General features: G+C 35.5%; 1 protein-coding gene across 1 annotated transcript; it reads right to left on the reverse strand.

The window, feature by feature from the left end:
- Positions 1 to 10,616: 10,616 nt before the first annotated feature.
- Positions 10,617 to 13,139, reverse strand: LOC149165000 (laccase-12-like). Its single transcript, XM_089429680.1, has 6 exons — positions 13,029 to 13,139; positions 12,749 to 12,900; positions 12,396 to 12,640; positions 12,167 to 12,295; positions 11,136 to 12,080; positions 10,617 to 10,880 (listed from the first exon to the last, which is right to left on the reverse strand). Exons 1-6 carry the CDS (start codon positions 13,137 to 13,139, stop codon positions 10,750 to 10,752), a joined length of 1,713 nt encoding a protein of 570 aa, XP_089285806.1. The 3' UTR covers positions 10,617 to 10,749.
- Positions 13,140 to 19,659: the final 6,520 nt, after the last annotated feature.

Raw genomic sequence — 19,659 nt, forward strand, 5'->3', positions numbered from 1 at the left:
TGAAATGATTTATTAAAGAGTTTCCAAGTGGAGAAAAATTTCAGTCCTACATTTCTCAAAGATTCCATGGACCATCGTTCATGAACCCACAACACCACCTTAACTTCCCACTATATATGATTGATGGGTTATATGCATGTAGCCAATATCAAACCTTGTTTTCTCTGCCTTATCCATCCACCATTTTTCATTATATTGTAATAATTCTCCATTACTTTCCATAAAAAAAGCCTGAAATTCCATTGTAGTTCTGCATCCAAGCCAATTACGCTACCTCTGAGCTCAACATGATTGAACACAAAAGCACTACAATATTCCACAAGCTAGTTCACACGGCTTCTAAATTTAGATGTACGACCAAACATGCAGGCTAGCCCTTGGAAGGTAATTTGCCTTCTTTTATGACCTATGGTGCTCACCCCAAACTAGCTAGAGGAATCGTTTTTGTAGGAATACTTAAAAGAAAATTTAAATTAATGTAAAATCTTTTTAAAAATATGTAAAATATTAAAAAAAATAAGTGGAAAAACCAGTACTCACAAAAAACTACTTTTGCATTATAAATAGTTAAAATGAATTTTAAATTAATGTAAAATTCTATTTTATTAATTGGGTAAGTTTATAGAATATATGGTGATGGGCTCTTATGGTTTCAAGGTTATTATTTCAAAATGTTGGGTATAAAGTAATGAGTCAACTTATCAAAAAAATAAAATTTCTCAGAATTGTTTTTAAGTGAGATTTTTTGGTTGGAATTAGGTGAAACAATTTGTGATTAAATCTTGATTTGTGTTGTTTAAACTGATTTTTTTTATAACATATATGAATTCAACATTTAAAAAGAAATTGAGACACTTTAATTATACAAAATTCATTTATCAAACTTGTGATTATAATGAATCTCTTCCAAATTCTAAACAAATTAGATCAAAAAAAAAATTCAATAAACTTTTAAAAAATCTCACATATAAACTACTCATAATTTTTCTCTTTTCTCTTTTATTCCTCTTCGTTAGTTAGTTTGCTTGCAAACTGGTAAACGAGTGTTGCGTCCCTAGATATAGGATTCTCGTCACGAGGTTTTTTTAATCACTAAACTTTTCATCAAGTAAAAAATGAAGATAAATATATATTTAATTTGTAAACGAAGTCTATTTTTTATCTTTTATCACCCCAAAAAAATATTTATATTTTATCATAATAATTACTAAGAAAATTATATTTAATTTTTAATTTTATATGATGATGATGATGATGATGATGATGGTTTTTAACGTCCACTGAGACCAGAAGTATAGATGATGTGTTCGAATATTTTTAAAATTAATTTATCTTTTAAAATGAAAAAGAGAATGTAATTTATAATATTTTTTTAATTAAATTAAAATTTATGGATTTGAAAATTTATAATAAAAGGGTGATAAGGAATATTATTATAAATATATTTATTATTTTTATATAAAAAATTGAAATCATAGACTAACTATATAATTTTATGTCATTATATTTACTTATAAAATTATCTATAGAAATTTTTTAAAAATAATATAATATAAATTATAAACATATATAATGATTAAAAATAATAAAATAAATAATATTTTTCAACAAAATTAATTATAAATTCAAAATATTTTTTTCTATAAATATAATAATTAAAAATACTAAATTAAAAGAAAAAAATCATTTATTATTTAAAATAATATATTTGTATGGAATTAAGGCTTTTGTGATTTATATCAAGATTTTTAAGACTTTTAAGATAGGTTTTCGGCCATAAGCACATCAGAATTCATTTGTCGACGTGTTTCGAACCAAGCGAGTGTGGTTCATGAATGGTTGTGTAACTATTAGTAAGTAATGAGAACCATATGTTGCTAAAGGGCTTCTCTGAAGAAAATCTAAGATTTTACAGAAAATCCAGTTTAAAGAAGTTTTTTAGAAGCATAGAAGTGAGGTTTTGCCAAATCTGAGATCTAGTACGACATCCTTTTATTGGTCACAAGATCAGCTCCTTGGGGAGGGATGTAATTCCCTTCTATAGCAATGTTAATTAAATTAAATAATATTTACATATTAATAGTGCTTTCCATTATTTATGATATTAATATTAATTTATTAAACTTAATAAGATATATTATAAGATATTTCTATGTGAAGTAGTAATTTACATAGAGTGAACTATTCTACATTGGAAGCGCCACATTCAAGCTTTATATGGAATGGTTGTGTAACTATTAGTAAGTAATGAGAACCATATGTTGCTTAAGAGCTTCTCTGAAGAAAATCTAAGATTTTACAGAAAATCCAGTTTAAAGAAGCTTTTTAGAAGCATAGAAGCGAGGTTTTTTCGAATTTGAGATCTAGTACGACATCCTTTTATTGGTCACAAAATCAGTTGCTCGGGGAGGGGTGTAATTCCCTCCTATAGCAATGTAGCTTCAGGTAGCTACAAACCCTCGCCAAGAAGAATGAGTTCAGCTAGAGTGAATGGGGAAAATAAGGAACCCCCAATGTTGGGGGCCCAATGGGAGACGTAACTGAAGGAGTGAAGCCTCCCAAAGGCAACAGAAATCCGTGAATTACTCATCTCGAACAACTAGTTGGAGAATTCAAGGTAGTTTATTAATGATCATGTGTTGATCTGCTAGTTTATGGGACTTTAACCTAAGGAGCAAGATCCAGTGAAGTGGATTCAATTGAAATGGAAGCCAAATGGACCCATTGAACTAAGACTATGAACCAAAGGCTTTGTCACATAAGCTTTTGTAAATCTAGAAGACCAGAAAAGTGTCTTCGAAAATGGGCCTTATTTCATGAACAATGTTGGGCTATTCATGAGATACTAGGAAGCTTGCTATGATCCAGAAGAGGATAAATTCCTAGCAACCCCATTGTGGGTTCAAATTTTCTCTCTACTAGAGGATTTTGGGGAACTTGATATCCTTGAAGGTATCAAGGACTTCATTGTGGAATTTTTGAAAGTCTGAAATATAACAAAGAGGAGGAGACAAACATCTTGTGCAAGAACATGTCTATATATGAACATTTCAAAACCTTTTCTAGAATCCATTGATATTGAGTACCAAGATGAGATCGAGACTCAACAGCTTGATTATGAGCATGTACCTTTCAAATAAAAAAGGTGCCATGAATATGGGCATTTTTTAAGGGATTATCCGCTGACTAGGTGGACAATAAGGAGACCTATAACAACACCTTCCAAGGGGGTTTCTAGGAGGTGATAAATAAAAGGAATCATTCTTCTCGGAACCAACAAGGAAAGGCAATGACTGAGAAAGTGACAGAAAAGCAGTTTCCATTTCCCAACAATAAGTTCTCGACATTAGAGCAATTGTAGGAGACAACGAAGGGTGTGATCCAACTACTCTAGCCATAGAATAAATCCATGGAGGTAGATGTTCAGGTAGCGATCCAAAGGAAAGATCAATGCTAAAGAGAAAGGCACCGAAAATGTTGTCTGAGATGCCAAATCTAAAGAAGTTATTGGCCAATACCATATTGATCTTGGAGGCGTAAGATTGGAGTGAAACCCTTAGATCAGATGAAAGGACCATGGTTGAGTTTCTTAAAACTTGTGCAAGGGTGGAGGCCACAAATATTCATGTAGCACAGATCCAACACTTTTATCTATTGTATATAAAATTGCGGCAAAAGCAGCCTCAAACCTCACCTAAGAAGACCGGAAAACCAAAATAAAAGTGAACACGACCGCAAAAGAAGAAACTTGACAAGGGAGGTAATCTAAAAAGCTGGGGAATTCTTCACTAAATCAAGACAAATTAATGAAATAACGGCACACTTCCCACTCATCTCTCCATATCCCCATTAAAATTAATCTCGTGAAATATTTGAGGCCTCAACAATAAGTGCAAGGTGAGGTGCCTAAAATAAGGAATAGATAAAGAAAAGTCATACATAATTCTTCTTCAGGAAACTAAGGTTTCAAGTGAGAGAATAGGGGAAATCATGGGAACATGTTGGAGGGTAGTGCATCTATGGGCATCGATGCCCACAAGAATGCAAGTAGTTTAGTGGTAGTTTGGAATCTAGGAGTAGTGATATTCCAATATTGGGTAGCTTTCCCCAATATATTATGCAGAATATAGTTGTCTAATGTAATAGGGAGCAAGAGGATATCTTCCTAACAACAGTCTATGGCCTATTAGTCCTGGGGGACAAAAAGGGGTTTATGAACAATCTACATCACTTGATAAGCATCCATATGAACACATGTTGGATACTGGCAAGGTTTCCAATATGATAATACGATTACAGAAGAATAAAGGAGTCATTCTCCATCTCGACCAGTGGATTCAAATGTTCTATGAGGTAATCCAAGATCTATAGATAGCAGATATAGGTATGAACAATGACCTCTTTACATGGCCTAACAACTGGGGAGGAATGCACCAGACAGTCTTGCGATTAAATCAATTTTTCCTATTAGAAGGCTTGTTGGGGAGAGATATGTATATAGAAGCCTCTATTATCCCCTATATAGGCTCTTATCATTGGCCCATACACTTAGAATTAGATTTAAAAATGGCCCCACAAAATCGACCTTTCATATTTGAAAAGTTTTAGATTTAAAGATAAGACTTCATTGAAAAACTAGAAGCATGGTGAAAGGCAATTGATGTGCATGGATGGAGCTTGAAGGAAACATTCCAAGTTAAACTAAAATGACTAAACCTGAAGATCAAACAATATTGGGACCAACCATAATTTGGCAACATCCATCTTGAAAAATACAAGTTAGAAGCTAGGATGGAAAAGATTCAGCAAGAAATCATTAGAGAGGGGATATCAAAAATTTTGATAGAAGAATGATGGATCATTACTAAACTGGAACAATGGAAGAAGCAAGAAAATACCCTTCGGTGTAAAAAATCAAAAGTCCAATGGCTAAGGGAAGGTGAGAGAAATACAAATTTTATCCACAATGCCATGATCAATCATCTACATCATAACCAAATATTCTCTTTAGAGTCACAAGAAGGACATAGACTGTTATAGCATGAGGAGATGGAGGAAGAGTTGTTTTCCTAAATCTAGAATCTATTGGTGGATCCGAAATAAAATAGAGAGGAGGCAATCAATATGTTTACTCTTTCATCCCTAATATAGTTGATGTTGAGCATAATTTAGCATTGATGAGGGGGTTCTCTTATGTATAGGTTTAAGAGGTAATAAGAGGGATGCCAAATAATAAATTACCAGGCCCTGACGATTTAAATACATATTTCTTCAACACATGGTGGCACTTCTTGGATAATGAAATCCATGCACTAGTTGAAGAATCTAGGAAGCAGTAACAAGTTTGGTCCAGTCTCATTGCTACCTTCTTGAAATAAATTCTCAAAGAAGGAAAATATACTGACACCAACAGATTTTTCCCCATAATGCTATGCAATGTGATATAAAAAGGAATCTCCTTAATCATCGTGAAGAGACTCAAGTCGTTGTTGCATCAAATTATTTCCTTAGAGGAGACTAGATTCGTAGAGGGCTGAAAGATCTTGGATGGTATCATTATGGTTAATGAAGTATTCACTCTATTTGGAAAGTTAAAAAGTTGGGTATGATCATTAAACTAAACATATCAAAAGCATATGATTGGTTAAAATGGAGATATTTGCTTAGGGTGTTGGAAGCATTTGGGTTTTCACCTCAATGGATAAAATTGATCCAATCCCTTCTTTCCACTCCATTCTTCTCAATTTTGTTCAATGGGTCCCCCAAGAGAACCTTTCGTGGAGAAAAGCGATTGAGACAAGGGGATCCCTTATCCCCCTTTCTATTAATTCTGGTAATGTAGGGATTGGGGTGTTACATTAAAGAAACAACTAATAATAGGGATATTAAAGGGATCTAGTTATTGGGGAAAGATCTCCAAATCACGGATCAACATTTTGTTAATGACAATATTATATTCAAGTAGCCCTCTTTTTATGATACTCAATGTTATTCTCTCATTTAGTCTGACTTTTAGGATGCATCATGAACCCCAAATAAATGGGAACAAATCGAACATATATTTTTTCCACACTCGTAGATAAGTTCAAGCTCATTTGGCTTGGACTATGGTCTTTCAGACTAGTAGTCTTCCTACCAAGTACCTAGGCATCCTATTAGTAACAAATTCTCTGAAGGCTTCTTGTTGGAACGACATGTTGGACCACATAATATTGGCCAATTGGAATTTTTTCTCATTGAACCTAGTAGGTCTAGTTGCCTTATTAAAATCAGTCCTCCAAGCTCTCTTGGTGTATCAATCATTAATTTCGTCGACCTTGAAAATGGTGCACAAGGATATTGTCTCAAGCTTTAGAAATTTCTTATGGAAAGGAGTGGATCAAGGGAAGAAATGGGATTTAGTGTCATGGTATAAATTTTATCTACCAAAATTGAGAGGGGGTCTAGGAGTGTGGGATCCAATAATTATCAACAAAGCGTTAGGATAAAAACTATGGTGGAGATGGTTTCAAGGAGGAAAGAAGTCATGGAAGAAAATATGGGACCACAAACATAGCCTAGATAGTACGTAAGAGGAGAAATTGAGGATACCAATATTTCCCTGGGGGTCACCAATATGGAACCTAACACAATAAAATAGAGCTCTTATTATAGATCATCTGTTCTCAGAGATAATTAATGGATGATCAACGAGGTTTTGGAGTGAAGCTTGGCAACAACTCGCTAGATTGGACATTAGAGAGGAACTAAGGTAGTTGTGAGTCTCTAAAACAGCTCAGGGCACCAATTCGGTGACATATTTATGGATAGACCCTTCCCCACAATATAAATGGCATGAACGGAAATCACAGGTACATTGGCCTTATGACCAAGCTATGCAAGCTTGGAAATTGTTAGCTCCAATTTATAAGAAGGGCAAATACAAATAGAATAAGATCCTGATAAATTAAGATGGGGGTATAAGTTAAAAGGAATTTTCATCATGAAGGGTGCAAAATCATGGTCGTTCATCATGAATTTTATCAATATTCTCTGTGGTAGCGTATATGATCAGGAAAATTATGGTCGGAAGTAGCCTATTTCTTATGGCTAATTGGAAGGCACACATTTCTAACATGAGATATGCTTCCAAAAAAAGGTTTCATTGGCCCTTCTTATTGCCATCTCTATAGGCTTCAGGAAGAGACCATGGAACAAATGCTAAAATCATCTTCGTTCATCAAGGATTTGTGGAACAGAGTCCTCCATCTCTTTGGACATCTAGATTGATCACCAAACGATCTCAGAGAAACCTTGGAAACATGACGCATGTTCCTCTTTAATAGTCGGTGGTGCATAAAGCCTAGATCTTAGTCATGGGATTCCTTCTTTGAAATGTATGGAAAGAGATAAATCACACTATATTTAAATATCAACAACCATCACTAGACCACATGTGGAAAACCATGAAGAAAAACTTAAAAGAGACCATCCTCTTCAAATTGTAAAAATCTTAACGATTGGAAAATGGATCAGCTAGAGGAGATAACCTTAAGAGATTTAAAAATAACTTAAGAGATGGTGATCTAAAGGAATATGTAGTGCCCCCCTTAAGCAAGAGCTTCCATTGATAGTTATACTCCTCCTTTGATGGGGTTCATAAAAATGAATAACGGGGTTTCCAAAGGCAATCCTAGGACTGTAGGATTGAGAGGTATATTTCGAGATGACTTAGGGGATGTCATGCAGATATATTTTGGACACTTTGGCTATGCAAGTGATAATGTAACTAAGTTTGTGGCCTTAGAAAGAGGACTTAGAATTGTAAGAGAAGTGGGGTACTCAAAGATCCAAATCAATGGGCTCTCCAAAGTCACAATGGAAGCAATCCAAAAATTAATCCACGGGTACTAGTGACAAAGGTTGTTAGTAGTTGGTGGTTGTAGCTTTTAATGTCTTAGATCCAGGCCTTGATATTATCCTTTCTCTATGTGATAATGTCTCATTCTTGGACATTCGACAATAAAGTGACTGATCTCTTAACAAACTACAGAAGTAGTGAACGAGATCTAGATTATTCATCAACATGGTTGATATTGGCTCAATGCAACTAGATTGAAGAGATGGATAGAATCCTGGATGTGGAAAGAAGTTCCCCAATGGGAGTGGCACAACAAAGATATTTGGGTATTGAGGATGGGATTTTCCAACTCACGACCCTACTTGGAAATTAAGTAAACCATGTCACAACAATGGGAAATATGCAGGAGGTTGTGTACTTCAAAGCTAGCTTAGGATGGTTATTTATGGCATTAATGTAGGTTTGTGTGTTTCAAAGCATGTGGTACCATACGAGCAGATGACGAGTTGCATGTCAGTGGAAGAGACAGATAAGTAAAATGGGGAGGAGTATGAGGAGGTAACATTGGCTCATTTGTGTAGTGGGGATTGTGAGGTGTTTTGTGAGGAAGGCTTTCATCCTCAACCTTGAGGGAGAATGAGGATTTGTGCGAAGATTTAGACTTAAGCGCCATAGAGTGCAGAAGATCTAGGGTGAGGTAAAGTGGTTAACTGGAAATGAGGTGAACGGTGGCTTTCCTCGAAAGAAGCAACTTGCCCTTAGCTTGAACTCTATGTCTTGAGGCTTGTTTAAGTTATCACTATGGGTGATTTATACTAGGAGGTTTTGGGGAGCGAGAGCTCTTTAGGCTCTGGTAGTCCTCATATTCCTTGTGACTTATAGGAAGGGATGAGTGTGAACCCATTGGCGTGTTTGGAAGTAGTATTTGATACTAGTGTTGAACTGGGTAGCATTGAAGAGGCTACTCTTAGACAATTTTGGTCAGATTCACGGGAAATTTTCATGGGTATCTCGGATAATTTGGCTAAACAAAACATGGGTGAAAATGGTCCATAAGGTGGAAAAAGAGCACTCAAGGATGATTAATAAGGCTTGTTGGTGTAGTGGAAACAAATTCATTCCAGGAATTGAAATCTTAAGGCAGGAACTAAACGTGCATCCACAGCGTGGATGGAGATATGGAGGTAGGGAAGCAAGGGAGGTCCCGAGTCAACAATAACTATCGAAGCAGAGCCAAGGAGAGCATGTGGACCTATTAGTTTCTTTGGCATGTCCCTCTGGGGGAATGACTTACTTGTCGAAAGGTGTTATCAGCCTCATGTGATAGATGAGCAATTTGATAAAGTGATTGGACTGTTCTTGGCAGGATGGCCACAATGATACACTGGATTTTATGAATCATATTCAGTGGGATTTATGGGAGATGCACAACAAGCTAGTAAATGACGCATCCAGGAGTAGCTTGAGCAACTAGAATCTTGACTGTCCCACATGGAAGGACATGTCCACAAAGAATTTAAGCCACTGCCACCCCATGGCTCGAGTCTAGATCATCCTACTCTTGTAGATTTCGATGATGCTTGGTGTGTAGTTTTATTGGTGTTTTAGCATTTTTTGTCGACCTATATATGAAAAACATAGTCATTTTGTAAGTTTGTGATGTACCTAGATATGTACAAGTTACCTAATATATCTAATAAAAATAAGAAATTTATTAACAATATATGTATATAAAAAGGAAATTTATTAACAATATATGTATATAAGAAGAAAATTATAATCCTTAGGAAGGAATAGAAAACTTTGATTTACCCAAAAAATAGTAATATAACTATCGTTAAACATGTAATATACTTAGTTGTTATGTGCATTATTAATTTATATGATAATAATAATATATATTTATAAATTAATTAATAATTTTATTATTATATTTATAATTAATAACCAATATTATCGAAATTATAACCCAAAAAAAAGTATAATTATATCATTATTAATCATTATAGTAATATATTAATAATAATTTTCTATTGAAATTGGTTTATTTTAATTAGATTGTATTTTTTATTGGTTTAAAATGTACGAATATATCTAATAAGCAAAATGCTTTAAAAATTCTTATTATATAGACTAAACAACTAAATCTTACAATTGTGCCCGGAATTTGATGCCGTAGAGAGTTTTTTACCTCTTTTTGAACTTTATAGGGAACAGAAATTTTGAATAGTCAATTTTGACGGTAGAACAAATTTGATACTTAAGTTACATTAATATTTTTTAATGAGTAATTTAGACAAAAGCCAAGTTAGACAATCTAGTTAATTATAGCAAGTTTTTTTTCTCTTTCATCATGTAAACATAACAAAATTAAAGCTTGCGTCCCAGTTATTATAAAAAATACATATAACCACACAAAAATTACCTCCCAATTATTATAAAAAAAATACAAATAACAACACAAAAAAATAAACTTTACATAAAAGTTCCCCTATCACATTTCAACTTGCACAGAATAAATAAATTAGAAATTTCAGGCGGGTTTACGATCACAAGAAATTCCTTCCACATTTCCACTTCACAGAAGAAATAAATTCGAAATTTCAGGCGTGCTTACCATCATAAGAAATTCCTTCCACATTTTTGACCAAAGTTCGAAAAAAATTATTAAAAAAGACGAGAATTACTGTGCGATATTTAAAAAATAAATAAATAAATAAAAAACATTGGAGCGCTTGCATCGATACAACGGTAAATTTTGCTCAATAATTGACAGTTTATTTAGAATGTCACACCTGATTTGATTACCACGACATAACTGATAACACTATATTATAAAATCTTACTTAGTGGAAAGCACTGCTGACAGCCACAGGATGCCTTTTGGCCTGATCACTTTTGTTCATTCTCTAGCACGCGGGGAGGTCTGCAGGAGGGGGCTCTATTGTTGAGGAAGGAGTGCCACCGTTCTTCACTAGAAACACCATATTCAATCCCCACGTGAAATGGTCGTCCAAATGGCAGTGCAGAAACCACATTCCTGTCCAAAGAACAACGGTTTGCTGGTTATATGGGGTGGTTTTTATTTTTTAATGTAAATGGCGGTTTCTGGAATATTCTAGAATTAACAATAAAGAGAGGATCAAATAATTCATCTCTGTTAACAGTGGGATTTCAAGATATTCCTTATCTTGAAATCTAAGTTGGATTCCAAGATATTCCTTATCTTGAAATCTAAGTTATCATATGATGGAATTGAATTCCAGAAAAAGAAGATGAATAAGTTTTTATATACCTGGATTGCTTGCTTTGAATCTTATGGCAACCCACCCGCTCACTGGAGCGATTACTGTGTTGCGCAGTGGAGGATCGACCAGATTAAACTTTTTCTGGTCGGTGTCTGGGTTATAGTTCCCGTAGCCATCACCCACCAAGTAAAAGTTGTAACCATGAAGATGCATTGGATGGTTCTCTGCCACGAAGATGTTTGTTGACTGCAAAACGAGCTGCACTGTGGAGTTGTATTCCAGCACTTTCACTTTTGTTGCCGGATCAGGAATCCAAAATTTTCGCGGTATATCGTCTCCCGTGTAGTTGAATCTTACTGCAGGTTTTGATGGAAAATCCGTCATATAGACACCACTGATGTTGAAATAATAAGCTTGAAGCAGCGAGATCGTGGGATCTACGAACGATATGTTGTTCATACTTGCACTCAGCCGCGTTCCGTTGGGGCCTTCACAGGTGTTTCCAGTTTCACAGGGAAGCAACCCCAGTCCAACTGTGGAGATGAGGCTTTTATCTATAGTTTGCGGAACATCGACTGGGTGTTCTTGGGAAGCCAAGCTTCTCAGTGCTCTGCTAAATATAGTGACTGTATCAGTGTCGTTGTAGGCTGGAAGGCTAGGCAAAATTGGACTCGTAGAATTTTGAGCTCCAATATACTCTAGAATGGCAGTAGCAGTGGTGTTATCGAAATCGCCCGCTGCCTGATTGTTATATGCTCGGGCGGTCATATAGTATTTGCCCACAGGCTGGTTGGCCGTTATAAGAACATCTGTAGTCTGGCCGGCAGAGATAACAAGTACATCTGTTTTGTACGGTTTGGTGTAGCAAGCATCGACAGCTACTACTGTAATTTTGTGTCCTGCTATCTTGAAAAAGTGCCCGCTATTGAGTGCAGCATTCACGATACGCAGAAGGTATGTTTGTCCGCTTTTTACAGAGAGCCGAAATGTTCCTGCATCCACAATTCTTCGATCAATTTCAACACAACCATTTATAGAAGTTGAGTACAGAAGTCTTTGAGAAAGAACAACTTGTTACCCGAGGTAGAGCAGTTAAACAGATCTCCTGGCTGTCCATTTATGGTGTATGCATCGGATATATTGGGCGCACCACCTGTGCGAATGGCTTCGTCTATAACCGCGATGGGGTTATCGTTCCACCATTCTCCTGTTCAATAACATAGTACCTTTGAATCAATATACTAACGATTAAAACCCATGAAGCATATATAAATTTTTGTGCATTGAACCATATAGGAGATCATCACCTATTATAATAGGAATTTCGGCATAGGGTTTAGTAAAGGGATATGAGCTTCCCTCCTTAGGATACATTACGAAAGCTCCATGCACCGTGGCACGCAGCCATGAGTAATGAGCATGCCACCACACGGTTCCTTCTTGTCGAGTGATGTTGAATTTGTATGTATAATGACCACCTGGTGGAATGGGGCATTGTGTAACATACGCAGGTCCATCAGCCCATGGTGTACGCAACTGCTCCACTCCATGCCTGACATATGTAACAGGAACGCTCATAATCAATATCATCAAACTTGTCCATAACAGCATCACACGTGTTATGTTCTGAAATATGATTATCAAGGTTGCAGAGACATACCAGTGAACAGTGGCATTGTACTCGGCCTTGTTATAAGTTTCAACAATAACAGTGTCCCCGTCATGTACATAAATCGTTGTACCTGGTAGCTGCCCATTGACGGTGACAACTGTATAATTCTTGCAAAGCCTGGTAACTATCTTCGGTTCGATCTGTACGGGAACCCAGAACAAATATCATGGATGTGTTATACTTCAGCATATAGGTATAGAGGGCTTTGTTTTTCCAAAGTTATGGGTATGAAAAAATAATACTTCAAATAGCGAATAAGAAAACTTACAGTGAAGGTATAATTGACGATTGCTGCATTTGTGATGGCAGCCAAATACGCAATCAAAGAGAATAGAAAAACAAGCCACGCTGAAAATGGGCATAGCGATCTCAATGACATTGTTGCAGGAAACTAGTGATATCCTAAATGCGTATATATCACCGCTTCTGCAAAGCCTGAGAAGCGTATCGAACGAATATCGTTCACTATATAAACATTGAAGGATGGACCAGTCACAAGTGTATATAACGGGAGCGCATATATATAACCCTAAAATTTATGAGAGGAACACAGGGTAGCGTATACTTTCTAACATTTCGATCAAACGCGGCGGAAATAGTGCCACCAGAAAAGCTGGGATATCCAACGCAGTCGGTGCAACATTAACGCGTCGCATTTTCACCTTTCAAGGTTTATTATTTTTCCTCTTTCTTTTTTCGGTACAATATTGTCATGTTTGTGCGTATGGACGCGTCGCGTTTTTATCTTTCAAGATTTATTACTTTTCTTCTCCTTTTTTCGGTACAATATTGTCATGTTGTGCCTATGGACGCGTTTGGAAATGCCTGGATCGTTTTCCTTTTTCTTTTTAATTACTTAAAAAATAAAATGTTTGTTACCATTTTTTTTTAAATGACTTAAAAAAGCCGTAGTCTCGTTTTTTTGCCTTGAAAATAATAGAAATTCCGGTTATATTTTTAAAAAATCTAGCAAAGATATTTGTAAATCTGAATTATAGTGGTGAAAATTTTAAATGTTCTAGAAGTTTTTGATGGTCCATTTCCACCATCAAAGACATGATTCAAACACTGTGTCTACAAGATTTTTTAAAGTTTTTTTACCTAGATTCCGGCCAGTTTTGACAGTCCAACCAATCCCTCAGCCTTCATAGACAACTCCCTTAAAAAAATGAAATGTTTGTTTTGTTTTTCTTTTCTATATGTAAAATGTTTTTTTTTTAAAGCACACTAGGGAGTTAATGTGTTGTTTAACCATTCTCTTTCATAATTTGTTTTTTTTATCTAGATTATTTTTAATAATCTCAAATTTGAATGCTAGGCTCGTAATACGTAAAATATTTGATTTAAAATTAAAAGCTCAGGAATTAAACTAAAAAAACTAAATCTATAAATAAATCTAAAATTTTGAAAAATTCATAATACATTTATAAAAAATCAAATTCACAAGTTCCAATAAATTTATAAGGAATTTCAAAAAAATTACCTATAAAATATTAAAAAAAATTAAAAATTAAAACAATTATACCACTGCATTACATAAAACAAAGGAATAGAAACCAATTATTCCAAAGTCATGGCGAGTCCGGATCGACAGATTTTGTCGTAATTTTTGTAGTTTCCTTCGAAAGGAAGGAAACCATATCTTGTGCTCAAAGCTGGCCAAGAAATGATTATAATTGAATCACGTTAAAGCTGCTCTATCATTTAAAATTGACATATAATAATAATAATTGAGTCTCCTTTTATCTGTTTTATTATTTTAAAATTGGTAATTTGATAAGTAGTATTTTTCCTAAAAAGTAATGGAGATGAAATATGGCATCTGGACACAGAGACCACCCATTGTAACGCATAGCAAGTACTTTGAAAGATTGAGGTGACGTGATCCATGGAAAAATTATGAAAATGAATTTCATGTGAATACAATACTTTTCTCATGTTGTACTGCAGGCCGACTATTGATGCAGGCCAGGGATGAAATATGGAATTTAACGGTGAATCGACGGTCTGGGGTTAATTTGTCCGTCAATTACAGCTATGAAATTTTTCAACCTGTCCATTCTTTTTTCAAGTTAAAACAGCCTAAACAGTCATCAGAGCTGGAAAACCCCGTTAAATTTCGAAGGCGGTTTGATTATGAAATTCCTACCTTGGCTGTTGCATCTGCAAAGACAGTGACATGAAATTAAAACACTAACAATCAAACTTTAGGTATTCTTACTATTACATATTTTTTATTTTTTTATATATGTTCCTAAGAATCAAACCCTAAAGCTTGTTCCTCGTAAAGCTCCAGATGAGTATGGTACTGACCTGCAAATAACAAGGGTCAAAAATATTATTAAATCATGACGAAGTAATAAAGTGAAATAATTAAAGGTTTAAGTGGAAACATGTTTAAGGGGATCTCTCTACAAAATTTACCTAAGAGACGTGTTATAGTAGCCATGAATCTCGGCCCTATGACAAAAACCTAGGGTTGTCAATTTAAATAATCTTGAATACAAATAAGTGAAAGATAAAGAATGGAATTTCCTACATGAAAATCCAAGAATATAAGAGTTTACTATTTAGTATGGTGTTCGATGGAGGGGAAGACCCACCAAGAACTGTTCAAAACCCAACCCAGCAAGACACAGTGAGTGTAACTATTAATCGCATATAATTATAATCGAATAATTTACCGGTTCATTTATGGACAAAACAAAGAAAAAGAAAAAAATGAGTGAGGAGATCCGAGAAGAAATACCTAACCAAAAGCTCACAACTTCCTATAAGCAAGAATCTTTGACAATCTGGTGGGGAATTGAAGCACACAATTTTGGGGTGGGGTTTTCTCTGCCTCGAAAAAAAAGGAATTCTTTGGCTTATAGAGAGAAAATTCAAGCCTTTGTACAACCCTTGAGCTGATAAACCCGCAAACTATACGAGCATTAGAATAAAACAATGAGAAAAATTTCATGTCACAAATTTACAACTTTTTTTTTCAATTAGAAAAACTCTTTCCATTTTTAATAAAAAAAGTGTTACAACAATAATTGATATGTATATCATTATTTCATCTAAAATAGAGCATGTTAAAACAGAGAACTTTCCTCAAGATCAAACCACCACATCTTTGAAAATTTTGCAATGATCCATTACCACACTAAAGAAATTCTTCCTACAAACCAAGAGACAAAAAGTCGACAAAGGTAAAAGATAGTCATCTATCCAAAACTAAAATGTGGAGTTGAAAACCTCAGCGATTCAAAAGAAAGTGAAATAATGATGATGCAGGGGACCGTGCAAACATCCAACAATCAAATCTATCGAGAGGCTAGGATACAAAGAGCTTTGACCAGGAATGTTCAAGTCTTTAATTTGAATTTGTCCTTCCTCTTGAAGGGTGCCATTGTCAAAGGACTAGAAGGAGATGCAGTCAGCCGTTGAAGAGAAACCTATCTTAGATAATCGGTCAGCTTCACTATTTTTTGATTGATAGATTTCAGAAATAGTGAAGTTCTGGAATTTTAGGGATTAGGACTCTAATTCTAGATTTCCAAGGCTTGAAAACAGGGGAGAAGAGGGAGCCTCCCATGGTTTTCCACTCAATAACAGACTTGGAATGTCCAAAAACAGTGAGCTACCGAAGACCAAGCTAGGTGGCACAATGAAGGATCCCCTATAAGGCCAGTAACTCAAAACAGGTGTTGGATCCAAAGCCATAGTTCCAATGAAATTTGTAGGAGCGTGATGGCTCTAAGTGAATAGTCATGTCGCATCCACAAAGCCCAAAAGACGAGGCACCGTCAAAGAAACCAACTGGGAAGACTGACCAAATGTCAAGGGGAGGAGGGGGACATTTCAAATTAGAAAGTGAGGATGAGAAAAATTCCAGATAGAATGAGATAATTTTGTAGCTGGTCCGCCAGATGTTCGGTTTCACATGGTCAAATATATGGGCATTATGGAACTTCCAAATTCCCCAAATGATGAAGAATACCAATGATATGTGGAGAGGTTGATTTGCTGACCATCTACCAAGGCAAGAGGCAATGTCAAAACGGTCCTAATCTATTGGTGAAACAAGCTAATGAAGTACCGAAATCCAAACCGATGTGGAAAAATAGCAATGGATGAAAAGGTGGTTAGTGTCCTCTACGAAAGTTAGACAATGACCACATCTGCTTGGACCCTCAAAGCCCCTTTTTCACAAAATATCCCAAGTGAGAATCATATTATGCACCATCAATGAGGCAAAGCATTTGATTTTAAGAGGGAAATTCCATTTCCATGCACGTGCGAACCAAGAGAAGTCCTGAACGAGTCTAGAGGGTTGGAAGATTAACTGATATGTCTCCCTGAAAATAACATTTCCTTGCTGAGTACCTCGAAACCATATCAATTTTTCATCTTTAGAACAGAGGATTATGCCAAAAAGCTTAAGGATAGATATATAAGATTTCCATTCCTGAATCAAGTGATCATGCATCTCAAACACAATTACATCTTTTCAATGAGTATAGAAAGAAGAGGAAAGATATATCTCTGCCATGTATTTAATCACAAAAAATCACTTATTATGGAGAAAATTAATGAGTGGAGGAGATAGTAGGTGAGAGCCAGTCATACCTGAGATCATACCTAAGCCAATATACGGGATAGAGCTCAAGCCTACATCCCATCTGAAGTTCGCAAAAAACCAATACTTAGTCTTGAGAAGACTAGTACACCAAGATTGTGAAATATTAGGAGGATATGGGGCTCCATCACACATCCAACTAATGCACTCTCTATGCTTTATATATTTAGCCTTTATGATTTGATGCTAGAGTCATTGACTGCATACATCCCTCCAAAACATTTTAGGAGAAGAGTCATATTGAAAGTAGCCAAATCTTTTATTCTTCAACCACCATAAGAGACCGAGAGGTTGAGCATCTCCATACTAGCAAGATGGATTTTGTGATCTTTTTTTGTACTTGCCCATAGAAATTGGAAACCATAGAGTTGATTTTGTGGACTACACCCATAGGTATTTTGAAAATGTGCATCCAAAAAAATGGAATGTTGTGGAGGACAAATTTTATGAGGATAAGTCGTCCTCTAAGCAATATCCATTTGTGGATCACAAATTTAGCCTCAAGTCAATATTGTGAAGTATCCAAGCCCAATCCTTATTATTGTAGCCATTTGGTTTTAGAAGAAACCCCAAATACTTAAAGTCGGCATCCAAATGTCTGATCTCTACATCAAAAATGTTTTCTATCTCCAGTATTCAAGGCACTTCAGGTTTGTTTAAGATCAAAATGTTCTTGTTGTGATTTATGAAGAGGCCCGATGCTAGACCAAAGTCTTGAAGAATATCAAATATCACATGTCATTCTGAGGGATCAGCTTTTTCAATTGCCAATAAATCATCAGCAAAGATTAGGTAGGACGGGGGAACCTGATTAACTATGCAACAACCAGATAGGATCCCATTGGATCAAGCCTCCAAGAATTTTTTGCTGAGGCCATCGATGATGGTAATGAAAAAAGTGGAGACATAGCGCAACCTTGTCGAAGGCCTCAAGAGGCCAAAAATAAGTCTGTAGGAATTTCGTTGACCAAGATGTCAAAGGAAAAATACTTATTACAAGATTTTATCCATTGAATCATAATGTGTCCAAGACTAATTTTATGGAGAATCATCCATAATAATTCCCAATCAGCGCAATCAAAAGCTTTGGTTATATCAAACTTCATAAGGCATGCATCTAGATGTCCAACCTTGATGGAATGAATGCATTCTTGGGCAATAGCTACTACATCATGAATCTGTGGAGGTTCTAGGAATCCAAATTCTTCATCCGATATATGCTTGGATAAGAAGGGTTTGAGGCGATTTGCAATAGTTTTGGCTATAAATTTGTAGATAGTATTACATAGAGACATTGGTCAGAAATCAAGAAAAGAAGTAGGATTGGATACCTTTGGGATGAGGGTGATGAAGTTAGTGTGTGTTGCTCCGAATGCCCATCCAAGACATCTAGACTCCTTAACCATCTCAGTAAGCTCATAAATCATAATGTCCTGGAAATGAATGAAAAGGTCCATGGTCCATCCATCTGGACCAGGGCTTTCTCCTCTAGCCAGTTATTTTAGAACGAGAAGAATTTCCTCCTTGGAGATAGGACATTCCATTTTTTTATTGTCCTCCACTCTGGATAAAATAGGAAAGAGATCACATATATCCTTTTGTTTGCAGAAAGGGACCTGTTCCCTGGAGTTGTATAAATTTCTAAAATGTTACATTACTTCTCCTGTGATGTCATCTTGTGAAGTAAGAATTTCTCCAGATGTAAATTTCATACTCCAAATATCATTTTTTTGTTGCCTCATGTTAACTTGGGTGTGAAAAAATCTACTATATTTATCCCCTATAGTAACCCACATTAGCTGACTCTTTTGTTGTAAATCTTCAGCCTGTCAAAGTAGGATTTGGGATTTGCAAATTTCCAAGTTAATGATTTTAGTCTTTGTTGTTTCAGAGAAATATTTTGGGTCGCGAGGATCCCCTAATTTTTGGACTTGTTTGTTGGTCATGATTAGATATTTAATCAGATCCTGCTTTTTATTCTTGGCCCAGATTTTTACCCTTTCCTTGAGAGCTCTTAGTTTACTGTTTATTTTATCCATCATTCGTGGATCAAAGTCATCAAGTGGAGTCACAAATTTATAGCTTGCAAAGGGGAAGAAATAAACATTTAAATGAAACCGTACATGTCACATAACTGATATGTCGCCACTAGAAAGTGCTTAAAATATTATGGTAACCAAAGAAGGAGAAATGGTTGTATCCTAATCAATTTTCCCACAGAAACCGATGATCAAAGTACTAGAACAACAAGGAAAAAGAACTAATAGGTACGTAG

The sequence above is a fragment of the Pinus tabuliformis genome, chromosome 5_1 (assembly GCF_031772625.1).
Source record: "Pinus tabuliformis cultivar Carrire ecotype Pingquan chromosome 5_1, CPIR1, whole genome shotgun sequence".
Lineage (NCBI taxonomy): Eukaryota > Viridiplantae > Streptophyta > Pinopsida > Pinales > Pinaceae > Pinus > Pinus tabuliformis.